Genomic DNA, 17440 nt, shown 5'->3' on the forward strand with positions numbered 1-17440 from the left:
TAAAACTGACTTCATTCACTGACATGCTGATTCACTGATCTAATTACATGATGTTCCAATTAATACATATGAAATTATTTATAATAAAATTGAGCGCTACTATGTGGCATCAAGTTTTAATGAGTGAGTCGTTGAATCATCCATTCAACCAATTCATTCAAAATGACCCAATCATTCAGTTATGAACTGATTGTCTTTATGAACGAATCATTGACTCAAACGATTCGCTCAAAACCATGGGAGCTTTGCTGAGACTGTAACTGGAGCTATTTGCATTTGTGATATTGAGTAGGGGTGCACTGAAATTTCGGCCGCCGAAAATTTTCGGCCGAAATGGCATTATCGGTTGCGGGCCGAAATAAAACGTAAACCGAAAATGAATGTCACCCGCCCCTCCCATCCGTGAGCAAGCGCTTAGGTTTCACTCACGGTCGAGCTGTTATCACACGTCTGCCTATCAAAGATTAAGCATGTCAAAGGGCTGTCACAATCAAAAAAAAGCTTGTCACAAAAGCTGCACAATCGATAGGACCAACCAACACAAGTTTCGAAAACGAGAACAGGGAATCGATTTTAACGGCCTTCTCTCGGAGCGCGTCCAGCTCGTCACTATACGCTCGCAGCGAACGCGCGTCACACAGCAACTGCAGGTTCTGACACACACACAGAGTCTATTAGTGCATAATATCAATGTAGCCTTCAGTAATGTTTTTCATTGATGTTATGGCAGTCCACATTGCTGACTTGTGCGCGTCTCAAGCGCCTTCTTTACGTTCGCCCTAATGCCTGTTTAGTTGTCGGTGGATTTGCCTATATTTGTCGTTGAAAAACGGATCAACGCCAAATATAGACAATTTACTAACGATTCATTAAACACTTTGCCTATGTCTCAAAAATCGAACAGGATTTTTTTTTCACAAAAGTGACAGCCCTATACGAGAGGACACCAAAGTTGCAATATGTAACATTTGTTCTGCAAAAATCTCCAAAATTGTGGATTTTTTTTGCACAATTTTTAAAAAACTATTTTATTTGATGGAACATAAAACTTGAAGAATAATTATTATTTATATTTATTGTAAAAAATATTTTATGTTTTGTTATGTAACTGTTAATAAAAGTTTGATTATTATATTGTGATTTTTCAATTCAGATCCATTAAATCCAAGCAATATATATATATATATATATACGTTTTTAAAAGAAGCCATTTTCGGCTTCAGTTTCGGTTTTCGGCCAAGTGCATCCTAAATTTTCGATTTCGGCGCAGAATTTTCATTTCGGTGCATCACTAATATTGAGCAAAAACAGTCAATATTGACTATTGAGTCTGAAATGTAACATTATTATTTCTTGTTGATTAAACTTTTGTATAAAGTCAATATCTCATGAGCAATGTCGCTAATATTGGTAAGAAATGGCCCTCTTGCTGGTGTGATATTGCTAAACCGTATCATTTAAGGGGAAAATAAAAGGGTAGGGTTGTGTAATATAATTATGTTTGATCTTGGATGATAAAAATGTCTCCACAATCTGCTTTTGAAGAAATATTGTAGTATTGTGCTACAGCACACATTCAATCCACTGCAGTTCTGGTACTGCTGTATCAAAATACATTTAGTCATTTAGCAGACGCTTTTATCCAAAGTGACATAAATGAGGACAATGGAAGCAGTCAAAATCAACAAGAGCAATGATATATAAGTGCTATAACAAGTCTCAGTTGGCTTAACAATACACCTTGCGAGGTGTTTTGTAAATTATATAATACATAAAAGAAAATGGAATAGAAAAAGAATAGAGCAAGCTCGGGTTAAAGGTGTGTGTGTGTATTAGAAATACTGCACATTCACATCAGTGTTAACTCCGCAGTAGAGTAACTCTCACGGGAGACTGCACTTATCAATCTCAAAAGAATATTATTTGCATCTGCTTCAAAGTCTGTCCAGTGAAACGGTTCATTGGTCTGCTGCTGTGACCAGTGCTTTATCTGACCACACCTGTTTACTGGACGGAGTTATCGATTACTCTGATACTGTCAAAACATGCTGCCGCTTGTCATTAAAGGGATAGTTCAACCAAAAATTAAATGAATGACAATTTTCATTTTTGGGTGAGCTAACCTTTTAATGGGCCAATGAGTGAACAGGAAGTCAGTGTTTCCTCTTTCCTGTCTCCTGCAGCCCATCATGTTCAGCGGGGAGTTGCGTCTGAACGTAGAGGAGAAGAAGACCAGAGCGAGTCGCGAGTGGGAGACCAGAGGAGCGCTGGAGGGCCGGCGTGGGCCCCGGGGCCCCCTGGGAAACAGCACTGGCCGAGTGTCCTCCAGGGGTGGGATGAGCCGCTTCACAGGCCCTCGCCGCTGACCCTCCTCTGATCCTGCTGTCCTCTCACGATCGGCTGTCTAAGACTCTCAGACTCACCTGCGCTGAGATCATCCTGCTTTTCTTTCTCTTACTCTCCTAACCATTTTGCAAAGAAGAACGGGACAGTGTGATCTTTTTCCTGTACAACAGAAGCTGAATGTCACAAAGGGTTTCCTCACAGAACTGGATGAGCGGCAGCGCTTCATCCATCAGTGATCAGTGCACACTTATTTATTTTCCTAGTAAATAAAACATTGGTGGTGCCTTAACTCGATTCTCCCCTGTGTGTGTTTGTACGTTTACATGTGCACACTTGTGTGAGTGTGTGCGCTTGTGTGTGTGCACGTGCGTGTCTGGCGAGCAGTATGGCAAGTAGGGCTGTGCGATTAATCGAAATCGAATCGAAATCGCGATCTGAGACGTTGCGATTTGCTAATGGCAAAAGCCTGCGTCAGCCTGCGATGTGGACGCATATTACTGTTCCAGAGCATCTGCATGACTGCAGCCTTGAGTGACAGTCTTACTAACCAATAGAGTGAGGGCACCTCCGTTCTCGCCAATCAGCTTTGCTCTAGCCAACTGTGTAAACGCCCACCATTAAAAAAAAAAAAAAAAAACACCGGAGAGCAGGAGAGAGACAGAGTGGGATTATGGCGTCTACAGGGGCAGGTTAATGGGCAAATTAAAACCAAAGAAAAAAGTTATGTAGCTTAAGCTTTGAAGAGACAGACAACACAAAAAAATATAATTTACAAGAGCTGCGTCACAATGAAGAGCATCTCTTATTGCATGTTCGCTATTCCCAAATCAGAAGACCGCACACACAGCCTGTGTCTGAATGCTTCTCATACTCGCTCCTCTCTTCCCCACGAGCCGTTCACAGTTGCCGCACTCACGCAGCCTGTTTCATAACGCTCAGTTATATTCGCGTGCGCACGGCACCGCAAATCTCCACGAGCGCATCTGGAAGTATGGATGAGGCTCGACGCACGCGCACTATATATATATATTAGAACCCCTCCCAAAACACAACTGAAAATTGAAAGGATTTCAGGGTTATAATGGGAATTGTATTGGATAGAACAACAGTAATAGGAAGTTATAGCAAGCCAATAGGAACAGTAATTCCTATTGGAAAAATGCCAAAAACAAAAAGGAATTTTGTAATGGTTTCATGGAAACTGTAAGAAGTTTTGTTTTGTTTCAGCAGGGTAATAATACTCATACTGTGCTTCACATTATTGACAATATTGAGCTGAAGCTTGACTTTGCAAATTTAAAATCGCAATCGCAATATCTGTCAAAAAAATCGCAATTAGATATTTTCCCCTTATCGCACAGCCCTTCATAGCGCTGGAGTCAGTAATGCTTTGTCCGTTATATATGGGCTATTACGGTAAAGGCATTGCTGTCGCATACATATTATTTTTTTTCCACTCAGTCATAATGAGGGATGTTATGTCGTTTAAATGACACACATTAATTTAATGTGGTTAAGCTTCATTAAAGAAATGGGTCTGGTACACTCTTTATTATAGATCAGTGGTGTGGTACAGTTTACACGAATGTTGTTCATTTTAGCTGCTATCTAAAGTTACCTCTGTAGCACCAGCAGATGACCACCACAACGTAATAACTCTTGGGAACGTGATATTCTGTCGTGGCCACGAGTTTTATGCGTAAACAACCCTGCAAGACCAACACGGGATCGTCATGGTTGGATTCATTAATGTTTTATTTTGAATTAAGAGATTATTATATCATTTGTTATATAAATTATTTTATTATTAAATTATTATTAACCATAGGCCTTGGCTACCAGGCTGTAGCGATCGTGAGCATTCAAATGAAGTTTATCATGAATAAATGTTATATAAACTGCATAATATAAAATAGGCCTACAATAAAAATATTTTATCATTGTCTTGTGAGTCCATTATTTGATCGTCTTTTCCCCGTAATATTTGTATATTATTATAATTATTATCCTATTATCATTGGTTATGTTTTTTTATATTCGATATATTTTCCCCTTTCTTTTCGATATCTTTACTAAACATTCTGAATACTTTTGTAAATAATCGCCTACTGTAAATGCTCGACACGCCAATCAAGCTTTGATTATACTGACTGGAATTTTTGCTAAAATGCAGTCAGTCTTTTTAAGACACACGGGTATTCTATAGTCTTTGGTTTAAATTTAACATATTTCTCGTTATTTCGGCTAATTAATAGACCATAATTATAAGTACAATAGTGTTCCGTTGAGGAATTAATCATTCACGTACCAATGTCACGTTTGTAAATGAAAGCACAAGATACTAATTTATCTGACAATTAAGCCAAGAAAGTTTTGACTTTATGATTGTATTTAGATAAATGACCATGTTGTGCTTTCATTTACAAATGAAAATAGTGTTTCTTTGAGGAATTAATCATTCACGTATAGTACAACCCGAATTCCGGAAAAGTTGGGACGTTTTTTAAATTTTAATAAAATGAAAACTAAAAGACTTTCAAATCACATGAGCCAATATTTTATTCACAATAGAACATAGATAACATAGCAAATGTTTAAACTGAGAAAGTTTACAATTTTATGGACAAAATGAGCTCATTTCAATTTTGATTTCTGCTACAGGTCTCAAAATAGTTGGGACGGGGCATGTTTACCATGGTGTAGCATCTCCTTTTCTTTTCAAAACCGTTTGAAGACGCCTGGGCATTGAGGCTATGAGTTGCTGGAGATTTGCTGTTGGAATTTGGTCCCATTCTTGCCTTATATAGATTTCCAGCTGCTGAAGAGTTCGTGGTCGTCTTTGACGTATTTTTCGTTTAATGATACGCCAAATGTTCTCTATAGGTGAAAGATCTGGACTGCAGGCAGGCCAGGTTAGCACCCGGACTCTTCTACGACGAAGCCATGCTGTTGTTATAGCTGCAGTATGTGGTTTTGCATTGTCCTGCTGAAATAAACAAGGCCTTCCCTGAAATAGACGTTATTTGGAGGGAAGCATATGTTGCTCTAAAACCTTTATATACCTTTCAGCATTCACAGAGCCTTCCAAAACATGCAAGCTGCCCATACCGTATGCACTTATGCACCCCCACACCATCAGAGATGCTGGCTTTTGAACTGAACGCTGATAACATGCTGGAAGGTCTCCCTCCTCTTTAGCCCGGAGGACACGGCGTCCGTGATTTCCAACAAGAATGTCAAATTTGGACTCGTCTGACCATAAAACACTATTCCACTTTGAAATAGTCCATTTTAAATGAGCCTTGGCCCACAGGACAGGACGGCGCTTCTGGACCATGTTCACATATGGCTTCCTTTTTGCATGATAGAGCTTTAGTTGGCATCTGCTGATGGCACGGCGGATTGTGTTTACCGACAGTGGTTTCTGAAAGTATTCCTGGGCCCATTTAGTAATGTCATTGACACAATCATGCCGATGAGTGATGATCAGTGTCGTCTGAGAGCCCGAAGACCACGGGCATCCAATAAAGGTCTCCGGCCTTGTCCCTTACGCACAGAGATTTCTCCAGTTTCTCTGAATCTTTTGATGATGTTATGCACTGTAGATGATGAGATTTGCAAAGCCTTTGCAGTTTGACATTGAGGAACATTGTTTTTAAAGTTTTCCACAATTTTTTTACGCAGTCTTTCACAGATTGGAGAGTCTCTGCCCATCTTTACTTCTGAGAGACTCTGCTTCTCTAAGACAAAGCTTTTATAGCTAATCATGTTACAGACCTGATATCAATTAACTTAATTAATCACTAGATGTTCTCCCAGCTGAATCTTTTCAAAACTGCTTGCTTTTTTAGCCATTTGTTGCCCCCGTGCCAACTTTTTTGAGACCTGTAGCAGGCATTAAATTTTAAATGAGCTAATTAAGTGGATAAAAGTGTAAAATTTCTCAGTTTAAACATTTGCTACGTTATCTATGTTCTATTGTGAATAAAATATTGGCTCATGTGATTTGAAATTCCTTTAGTTTTCATTTTATTAAAATTTAAAAAACGTCCCAACTTTTCCGGAATTCGGGTTGTATTTACAATTATGGTCTATTAATTAGCCGAAATAAAATTAAATGTTACATTTAAACCAAAGACTATAGAATTCCCGTATGTCTTAAAATAACTTTGACTGCATTTTAGCAAAAATTCCAGTCAGTATAATCAAAGCATGATTTGCATGTCAAGCATTTACAGTAGGCAATTGTTTACAAAAGTATTCAGAACATTAAGTAAAGAGATCGAAATGAAAGGAAAAGAGGAATATACACGAATATAATACAAAAATATAACCAATAATAATAGAATAATAATAATATACAAATATTTAAGGGAAAAGACGATCAATTAATGGACTCACCAGACAATAAAATATTTTCACGCAAATGGAAACACCCATGCTACGCAGCAATCATCATTAATTGAAGAAATGTGTCAAACCATCTATGGAGAGAACCTCATTTGATTAAATTCTACATTTTCTGCTATATCTTGCGTTAAGTCATGCTCCCGTGCAACTTACAGACTGCATCTTACAATCGCAACTTCATTGTGCTGTCACTTCTTTCGAGCCAAATTTCACAAAATCGGTCAGCTCCCGACAGCATCTGGCGTTTTATTTATGGGGAGTAGAATTATTTATTTGTTTCAATGAATGTAATCGATTTAGATATCATAATATTTAGGCTATAATATTATAAATCAGGGCCAGGTTTCCCGATAACGACTGATCTTTGCGCTTAACGTTTTCATCGAGTAATTTTACATCGTTCGTTATTGTCGAACGATGATAGGGCAGGCTCTAAGATGGTTTAGATCCTACCTGTCCGATTGCTACCATTTTGTTTACTTAAATGGGGTGTCATCTCATTTATCATCAGTAAAATATGGAGTGCCACAAGGATCCGTCCTAGGTCCCCTTCTATTTTCAATATACATGTTGCCCCTTGGTAAAATTATTAGAAAATACGGAATTAGCTTCCACTGTTATGCTGATGATACTCAGCTATGTATCTCAACGAGACCAGATGAAACTTCTAAATTACCGAAGCTAACAGAGTGTGTTAAAAATGTAAAAGATTGGATGACAAATAATTTTCTCCAATTAAACTCTGATAAGACAGAGATATTAATTATTGGACCAAAAAACACTAAACAGAATCTTGTAGATTACAATCTGCAACTAGACGGATGTACTGTTACTTCCTCTACAGTCAGAAATCTGGGTGTTATATTAGACAGCAACTTGTCTTTTGAAAATCATATTTCCCTTGTTACAAAAACTGCATTCTTCCATGTAATCTGTTTCTGATGCAGAAAGCTAGTTCATGCATTCATGACCTCTAGACTGGACTATTGTAATGCACTTCTAGGTGGTTGTCCTGCTTCGTCAATAAACAAGCTACAGGTCGTCCAAAATGCAGCAGCTAGAGTCCTTACCAGGTCAAGAAAAAATTATCATATTACCCCAATTTTACGGTCTCTGCACTGGCTACCTATTAAGTTCTGTATCAGTTACAAATTATCATTACTTACCTATAAGGCCCTAAATGGTTTAGCTCCTGCGTACCTAACTAGCCTTCTACCACGCTACAACCCATCACGCACCCTAAGGTCACAAAACACTGGACTTTTGGTAGTTCCTAGGATAGCAAAGTCCACTAAAGGAGGTAGAGCTTTCTCACATTTTGCTCCCAAACTCTGGAATAGCCTTCCTGATAATGTTCGGGGTTCAGACACACTCTCTCTGTTTAAATCTAGATTAAAAACACATCTCTTTCGCCAAGCATTCGAATAATGTATCTCTTAAATTGTGAGTGTAGTTGTATCTGATCAAATGTGCATTCTTATTCATTAGCTTGGGTTAAACTAATTTTACTTTGTTGGATCAGCAGCTATGCTAATGATGTCTCTGTTTGTTTCTCTGTTTCTGCTGGATCTTCATCCAGTGGTAACTAGGATTTACACAAGCTCCAGTCTGGATCCAGAACACCTGAGAAGAGATGATGCTGACCCTCAGAGGACCCCAGATGATGCTGACCCTGAACCAACAAACAGAACTAACAAATATTGCTACAAGTGTGACTGCATCATATAATAATTATTAATTAATAATATTAATAATGTTCATCGTCTGGCTGACTACGTCTTGTATTAATTTTTCTAAAAATCCTGTCATACGTGCACAAACTGACAGTCACCACTTATAAGCTACTGCTAAATATTGTAGAAACACAATTTTCTGTAAAGTTGCTTTGTAATGATTTGTATTGTAAAAAGCGCTATACAAATAAACTTAAATTGAATTGAATTGTTCCACGTGCGTTTCCCAACACTGCACTAAAGCAATGGCAAGTAGTTGTGCTCTAAGTGCTACTAATGGAGTCGCTGTCCGTTTGTCAAGTGCTGAAATCTCACCAGAGAATGGCTCTTAATTATAGTAAACGATCGTTTATTGATGTTAACCTAATGCTGCGTTTCAGACAGACAACTTGGATATAATAACTATAATACGATACAATATTATATTTATAATATTTATATAGAGTAGAGAGAGAGAGACATTATTTCCGGGTCCAATACAAGCTGGTTTCCGTGCACTTCAGCAAGTCATTGACTTGCATTACTTTTATTCGTTTTTTTTATTCGTTTTTTCCCAGTCATTTAATTTAAGTGTATTTCTATTTTTTTCCTGCCCTTTTTAATTATAGGGTGGCCATATGCGCCATTCATACGGGACATGTCCCAGCCAGGAGTTTAATATTCCCTAAAATATCCAGGTTTTGGCTCTTTGCACTGTGCGGGTTGATCGTTGTGTAACATTCATGAGAGCTATAAAGAGCAGAGCAGACGGCTCCTTATACTTTCGAATCTCTGTCACGTGTTTGTTCTTTCGTTTGACTTGAAGCATTGTGGCGCACTTTTTTTTTTTTTTTTGGATTTGTGCGCAGCGACGCTTAAAGTCAATCGAACGATTGGCCGATACAATACCTGCATGCTATTGGTCAAACTGCTCTGGATGTTCTCGGCAATATTAAAATCCTGGCCAGGATGTGTCCTGTATGAACGGTGCATTTGGCCAGCCTATTTAATTATTTCATTTATAAATTAATTTAAAAATAAAGAAAACATTTTGCACAGCACTACTCACTGGCCTCAGTAACACGCGCGCACGCTCCACTTCCTCAGTTCTCACATACAGCGCTCAAATACACACACAACAGTCCAAATGTTTATCGTGTAGAGTATCTCACGTGAGTACAGTAGGTTAGGGATTAAGTGAACGTGAACAGGTGTGTGAAAACTGAACGTGTGTCAGTATTAAAAAAGTAATATTGCTGCGAATAGAAGGACGATCTTTAGGAGTTATCCATGGTGTGTTGATAGTATTAATGCTTTTAGACTTTTAAATTTGCTTTTAATGATCAGTGGTTGAAAAGTGAGTAAAATAATTTCACCTCATTGTACCCAGTTTTTGAAAATGCTTATTATTGCGAATCTTTTGCCGATTGTTTACAGTGGAAGTTACACCTATAACTAGTGTAAAGCGTCATGGGGTGCTAGGAAAAAGGTTGATGATTGTTCTTTTACAAACAGTGTCCTAGAAGGCAGTATATGTCTATCAAAACAATTAACTTGTGTTACTAAATGTAAAATTACTGAACATGAAATCTGTTATTGTCTTGACAAATTTTGGCTGAATGAGGCATTTAGTGATTGAGCAATAGTCAGGTTTTCTTATTTTTACAGTGTCTGCTCTCTATGCTACATGCAATATTTCAGTGTTCACAAAATCTGGGCTCTGCAGGACAAAGTGAAGATGCGTGTTAATCATTCAGCCAGTGACACAAAAATCAGTGCTGCTCTTCGACATAAATCCATGCAGAATCAAAAGGAGAATGCTGTTGCTGTTGTTTTTCCCAATATAATTTCCTGTTTAGATAAAGAAACAATCTTGTATAAATAAAAAATTGTTCTTTAATGACTCTTTTATTTGTGGAAGTTGATTTGACATTACTTCCTGTTTGTTGCTGGCATGTGTTTTGAGTTTGAGCTCTGTCGAGTTAATTCTTTATCATCAATTTTTTTCTTTTAAAATAAATTTTATACACCATCATTTTCGCTTCTATAACACAGGATCCTCAAGTCTGGATCTCAAGATCTCAAGAGTTTAGCTCTTACCCTAATCAAACACACCTGAGCATGCTAATCAATGCCAATCATTGTCTTTGGGATCATTAGAAAATCACAGGCAGGTGACTTTGATCAGGGTTGGAGCTAAACTGCAGCACAGTTTGGACCTCCAGGACAAGATTTGAGGAGCCCTGCTATAACATGTGAAATGTTCTCTATCGTATTCTACGAAAAAACAATCCAAGGGTGCCTTGTTATCACTAGTTTTATTTAGATTTCCTATGTTCACTTTTAGCTTCTAGCCCATTAGCATTGGTTGCCGCTAACCTTGCATACATTGCTAATACTCAATTCAAGAGTCAAGAGGCATTTATTTATCATTTGCACAGTGAACATTGGGGAAAACTGGGCATTGAAATGCTTGTGATGAGTCTCAGACATACAGTGACAATATCAGGACATAAACAGATATTACGTACGTGTAGAGCACTTTTGAGATTTTTGAGTGACTTCAGTGACTATCTTGTCCCTCCTTGAACTGCCACCTTAACGTGGTGGAGGGGTTTGAGTACCCGAATGACCCTAGGAGCTATGTTGTCCGGGGCTATATGCCCCTGGTAGGGTCTCCCAAGGCAAACAGGTCCTAGGCGACGGGTCAGACTAAGAGCGGTTCAAAACCCCTTATGAGAAGGAACAATCAAAGGACCGTGACGTCGCCCGGTATGGCGCAGCCGGGGCCCCACCCTGGAGCCAGGCCCGGGGTTGGGGCTCGTATGCGAGCGCCTGGTGGCCGGGCCTCCCCCCACGGGGTCCGGCCGGGCTCAGCCCGAAGGAGCGACGTGGGGCCGCCTTCCCGTGGGCTCACCACCTACAGGAGGGACCGTAAGGGGCCGGTGCTTAGACAATCGGGTGGCAGTCGAAGGCGGGGGCCTCGACAGCCCGATCCCTGGACACGGAAACTAGCTCTAGGGACGTGGAACGTCACCTCACTGGCGGGGAAGGAGCCCGAGATTGTGCGTGAGGTAGAGAGGTTCCGACTAGCGATAGTCGGACTCACCTCTACGCACAGCTTGGGCTCTGGTACCACACTCCTCGAGAGAGGATGGACTCTTCACCACTCTGGAGTTGCCCAAGGTGAGAGGCGGCGGGCTGGTGTGGGTTTGCTTATAGCCCCCCAGCTCAGCTGCCATGTGTTGGAGTTTACCCCGGTGAACGGGAGGGTCGCTTCCCTGCGCCTTCGGGTCGGGGATAGGTCTCTCACTGTCGTTTGTGCCTACGGGCCGAACGGCAATGCAGAGTAGCCAGCCTTCTTGGAGTCTCTGGGAGGGGTGCTGGAAAGTGCTTCGACTGGGGACTCCGTCGTTTTACTGGGAGACTTCAACGCCCACGTGGGCAACGACAGTGACAACTGGAGGGGCGTGATTGGGAGGAACGGCCCCCCTGATCTGAACCCGAGCGGTGTTCAGTTATTGGACTTCTGTGCTAGTTACAGCTTGTCCATAACGAACACCATGTTCAAGCATAAGGGTGTCCATCAGTACACGTGGCACCAGGACACCCTAGGCCGTAGGTCGATGATTGACTTTGTGGTCATTTCATCCGACCTCCGGCCGTATGTCTTGGACACTCGGGTGAAGAGAGGGGCGGAGCTGTCAACCGATCACCACCTGGTGGTGAGTTGGATCCGATGGCGGGGGAGGAAGCTGGACAGACTCGGCAGACCCAAACGTACTGTGAGGGTCTGCTGGGAACGTTTGGCCGAGTCTCCTGTCAGAGAGATCTTCAACTCCCACCTCCGGCAGAGCTTCGACCGGATCCCGAGGGAGGCTGGAGATATTGAGTCCGAGTGGACCATGTTCTCCACCTCCATTGTCGAAGCGGCCGCTCGGAGCTGTGGCCGTAAGGTTTCCGGTGCCTGTCGAGGCGGCAATCCCCGAACCCGGTGGTGGACACCGGAAGTAAGGGATGCCGTCAAGCTGAAGAAGGAGTCCTATCGGGCCTGGTTGGCTTGTGGGACTCCAGAGGCAGCTGACAGGTACCGGCAGGCCAAGCGGACTACAGCCCGGGTGGTTGTGGAGGCAAAAACTCGGGCCTGGGAGGAGTTCGGTGAGGCCATGGAGAAGGACTATCGGTCAGCCTCGAAGAGATTCTGGCAAACCGTCCGGCGCCTCAGGAGAGGGAAGCAGTGCCCTACCAACGCTGTTTACAGTAGAGGTGGGGAGCTGTTGACCTCAACTGGGGATGTCGTTGGACGGTGAAAGGAATACTTCGAGGATCTCCTCAATCCCGCTGTCACGTCTTCCATTGAGGAAGCAGAGGCTGAGGGCTCAGATGTGGACTCGTCCATAACCCAAGCTGAAGTCACCGATGTAGTCAAGAAACTCCTCGGTGGCAAGGCACCGGGGGTGGATGAGATCCGCCCTGAGTACCTCAAGTCTCTGGATGTTGTGGGGCTGTCTTGGCTGACACGCCTCTGCAGCATCGCGTGGCAGTCGGGGACGGTGCCTCTGGGATGGCAGACCGGGGTGGTGGTCCCTCTTTTTAAGAAGGGGGACCGGAGGGTGTGTTCCAACTACAGGGGGATCACACTTCTCAGCCTCCCTGGGAAAGTCTATGCCAGGGTACTGGAGAGGAGAATCCGGCCGATAGTAGAACCTCGGATTCAGGAGGAACAGTGTGGTTTTCGTCCAGGCCGTGGAACACTGGACCAGCTCTATACCCTCTACAGGGTGCTGGAAGGTTCATGGGAGTATGCCCAACCAGTCCACATGTGCTTTGTGGATTTGGAGAAGGCATTCGACTGTGTCCCTCGCGGCGGCCTGTGGAGGGTTCTCCGGGAGTATGGGGTCCGGGGCCCTTTGATAAGGGCTATCCGGTCCCTGTACGAACGGAGCAGGAGCTCGGTTCGTATTGCCAGCTGTAAGTCAGACTTGTTCCCGGTGCGTGTTGGACTCCGGCAGGGCTGCCCTTTGTCGCCGGTTCTGTTCATGATTTTTATGGACAGAATTTCTAGGCGCAGCCAGGGGCCGGAGGGGGTCAGGTTTGGTGACAACACGATTTCGTCTCTGCTCTTTGCGGATGATGTTGTCGTGTTGGCCTCATCAGGCCAGGACCTTCAGCATGCACTGGGACGGTTTGCAGCCGAGTGTGAAGCGGCTGGGATGAGAATCAGCACCTCCAAATCCGAGGCCATGGTCCTCAGTCGGAAAAGGGTGGCTTGCCCACTTCAGGTTGGTGGAGAGTTCCTGCCTCAAGTGGAGGAGTTTAAGTATCTTGGGGTCTTGTTCACGAGTGAGGGAAGGATAGAACGGGAGATTGACAGACGGATCGGTGCAGCTTCTGCAGTAATGCGGTCGATGTACCGGTCTGTCGTGGTGAAGAAAGAGCTGAGCCGCAAGGCGAAGCTCTCGATTTACCGGTCAATCTACGTTCCTACTCTCACCTATGGTCATGAGCTTTGGGTCATGACCGAAAGGACAAGATCCCGGATACAGGCGGCCGAAATGTGCTTTCTCCGCAGGGTGGCTGGGCGATCCCTTAGAGATAGGGTGAGAAGCTCAGTCACCCGGGAGGAGCTCAGAGTAGAGCCGCTGCTCCTCCACATCGAGAGGGGTCAGCTGAGGTGGCTCGGGCATCTGTTCCGGATGCCTCCTGGACGCCTTCCCGGGAAGGTGTTCCGGGCACATCCCACTGGGAGGAGACCCCGGGGGAGACCTAGGACACGCTGGAGAGACTATGTCTCCCGGCTGGCCTGGGAACGCCTCGGTGTCCCCCCAGAAGAGCTGGAGGAAGTGTCTAGGGAGAGGGAAGTCTGGGGTTCTCTGCTTAGACTGCTGCCCCCGCGACCCGGCCCCGGATAAGCGGTAGAAGATGGATGGATGGATGGATTCAGTGACTATAGGAAGAACTTAAACTAACATCTGCTGATGCTCTGAATCACAACATCAGTATCAGTCAGATTACTGCACAAATCAAACAGAACTACATCACTCAATGGCAAACCCTTACTCCTAAAACATTGCTGTCTCATATTTTAGAGCAGTCGATGCAATTAATGAAAGAAATCAATTACATTTCTCTGTGTGTGTGAAAATATTCATGTGACTCTCTTTGTGGTCTTTTACATTTTCAAACGTAAAGAGAATTTAACTGCACATTTTCTCACTAACTTCAACTAATTAGTTACATTTATTTTGTAATTAAATTATTTAATTGTTACATGTAACTAGTTAAACCCCAACACTGATCATGATGTATTTATGTCTGGACATTGTGGCATTTTTAATGTCTTTTTGTCTTTCCTTCTGTGTCTCTCGCTCGATGGACCTCAGGAGGCCGCCACAGACTCAGTGAGAACACCTTTCTCTCTCTCAGTGTGTGTGTGTGTGTGTGTGTGTGTGTGTGTGTGTCTGTGTTTCTGTGTGAGTGTGCTTACTGGTCTATTCAGACACATTACACACACAGCAGACAGAAACAAGCTGTTATTTTGAAGATTATCCATGTCAGCTCTCTCTGTGTTTGGTTTCAGCTCTTATATGTAACTGTAAACATTCATCACTCAAATCACAAAAACTCTACTGTGTTGTTAATTTCAGGAAAGATACATGTGTGACTATTTAAACTGAACTGAGATCGATGATGATGCCTTTAACTGAAAATTGAGTCTTTATTATTGTCCTTTTGCATAATTACACACTATTTTCCAATTTGATACTATAAATCTGCTTTGACACAATCTGTATTGTTAAAGGCTTAACTTGACTTGGCTTGATATTTAAACATTATATGAGTTCAGCTTCACATTCCATTTACATGACCTCTCAGTATGTGCTTAGGAAAATTCACTCTGTCATTAAGATGTAATTGTTGCAAAATCCCCTAAACTGTCTGTGTCTAATGTGTGAGCAGTGACAGAATGTCTCTCTCCTCATCAGACAGACGTGTGCATGTGTGCGTCTGCTCTTTATATACAGCTAAGAATACGCATACGCTCACATCTACAGTACTCTGATATTCTGCTGAGAGACCAGACCAAGTCATGTTGTTCTTCCACGGATCTGAGCAAGCGGCGAGGCTTTTCCTGGCGATGTGTGTATTGGGATTCTTCCTTCAGCCAGCAGAACAGGTGTGTGTGTGTGTTTAATAGATTGGCCTGGAGGGCAGAAGGGATTGTAGAGCTCATCATCTGTGACCCTGCAGCACAGAAGCAGTCATCAGTAGCACAGGTATATTTGTAGCAATAGACAACAATACATTGTATGGGTCACAATTATACATTTTGCAATATACAATATTAAGTAAAGATCATGTTCCATGAAGATTTTTTTCTAAATTTCCTACCATAAATATATCAAAACTTAATTTTTGATTAGTAATATGCATTGCTAAGAAGTCAAGTCACCTTTATTTATATAGCGCTTTAAACAAAATACATTGCGTCAAAGCAACTGAACAACATTCATTAGGAAAACAGTGTCAATAATGCAAAAATGATAGTGAAAGGCAGTTCATCATTGGATTCAGTGATGTCATCTCTGTTCAGTTAAATAGTGTCTGTGCATTTATTTGCAATCAAGTCAACGATATCGCTGTAGATGAAGTGTCCCCAACTAAGCAAGCCAGAACTTCATTTGAACAACTTTAAAGATGATTTCTCAATATTTAGTTTTTTTTTTTTTACTTCCTCAGATTCCAGATTTTCGAATAGTTGTATCGCAGACAAATATTGTCCTCCTAAATGACATACATCAATAGAAAGATTATTTAATGTGAAGGTTTCGGATGTTATATAAATCTAAAAAGAATTTAACATTTTTGTGTTCCAGGGTCACATTTCTTCAAGAGTGTTGAACTGAACTGCTACAGAAATGCATGTACTGTTGTATGTGTGTATTTGTGTTCAGTTCCCGGTTGGAGAGGGTTTCAATCTGCTGCTGTATCCTGTATCAGTGATGGGGCCGTATGGATCTCACACCGTTCTGATACCAGCGACCGGGACAGAGCAGAACACACAGCGCAGCCAAACTCCTCAGGCAAACAGCAGCAAGGTGAGTGTGTCCTACATATTATAGAAATGAAAAGAGTTTGTTAGTGTAGCTGTCATTTTAACCCTTTCTCTGCACAGATCAGCGCTCATAGTGAGTCCAAGCCATTACATGCAAACAGTGGGTTTCTCCAGCCAGACCCTGCCCCTGACTCCGCCCCTAGTCCCACCCATCTCCCGTCTGAATCTTTGCCTTTGCAGGGGCAGGTACAGATCAGCTCTCAGTTCACACACACTTCCTCGGCCTGCTCTGTCCTGACAGCTTTCTTGATTTCTTTTTGTTTCAGATGTCACATTTTGTCCCCTCAAATGTCCCTCTGCAGGTCAGTCAGCGACCATACTCCGTTGTTCCATTGTCTTCATTCATTAAACATTTCTCTTTCTGTAACTCTAAAGTCGAACCTCACAGTTTATTCCTTCACATGCCTTTGTGGAGGCTCACTTTGGGTGTTTATTATTTTTTATTATTATTATATATATATATATTTTTTTTTTTTAAAGGTCTATTCATTTTTCCAGCAGGCTGTAGTCGTAAGTGTGTTCGCACAGTTTCACATTGGATAAAAATCTGTTTATAAATTGACATTGACAATTACAGAATTGATAATTAAGACACTGATTAATTTGTATTTCAGTCAGACTCAGGCAGTTCAGAGGAAGAAGCTGCTGCTCAGGTAAACACACACACACACACACACACACACACACACAAACACAAACACAAACAAAGATTCATTGAACTAAAAATTAAGATAATAATCTTTTTAAGACTTTCTTCTGTGGAACGTGAGGATATGTTTAACCAAATGTTCCTGCTGTTTTTTCTCTCTCATTGAAAGTGAACAGTGACTGGACAGTGCAATCTTTTTTTTTTTAC

General features: G+C 42.0%; 1 protein-coding gene across 2 annotated transcripts in view; it reads left to right on the forward strand.

Moving 5' to 3' along the window:
- Nucleotides 1-2635, forward strand: part of LOC132118636 (ras GTPase-activating protein-binding protein 2-like) — a 15589-nt gene extending 12954 nt beyond the window's left edge. For both annotated transcript variants that reach the window (XM_059528606.1, XM_059528607.1), the window contains one exon: nt 2184-2635. In XM_059528606.1, the coding sequence (XP_059384589.1) occupies nt 2184-2366 (183 nt within the window). In that variant the 3' untranslated portion in view covers nt 2367-2635. The remainder of the gene's footprint in view (nt 1-2183) is intronic.
- The last annotated feature ends 14805 nt before the right edge of the window (nt 2636-17440 follow it).

The sequence above is a fragment of the Carassius carassius genome, chromosome 37 (assembly GCF_963082965.1).
Source record: "Carassius carassius chromosome 37, fCarCar2.1, whole genome shotgun sequence".
Classification (NCBI taxonomy): Eukaryota; Metazoa; Chordata; class Actinopteri; order Cypriniformes; family Cyprinidae; genus Carassius; species Carassius carassius.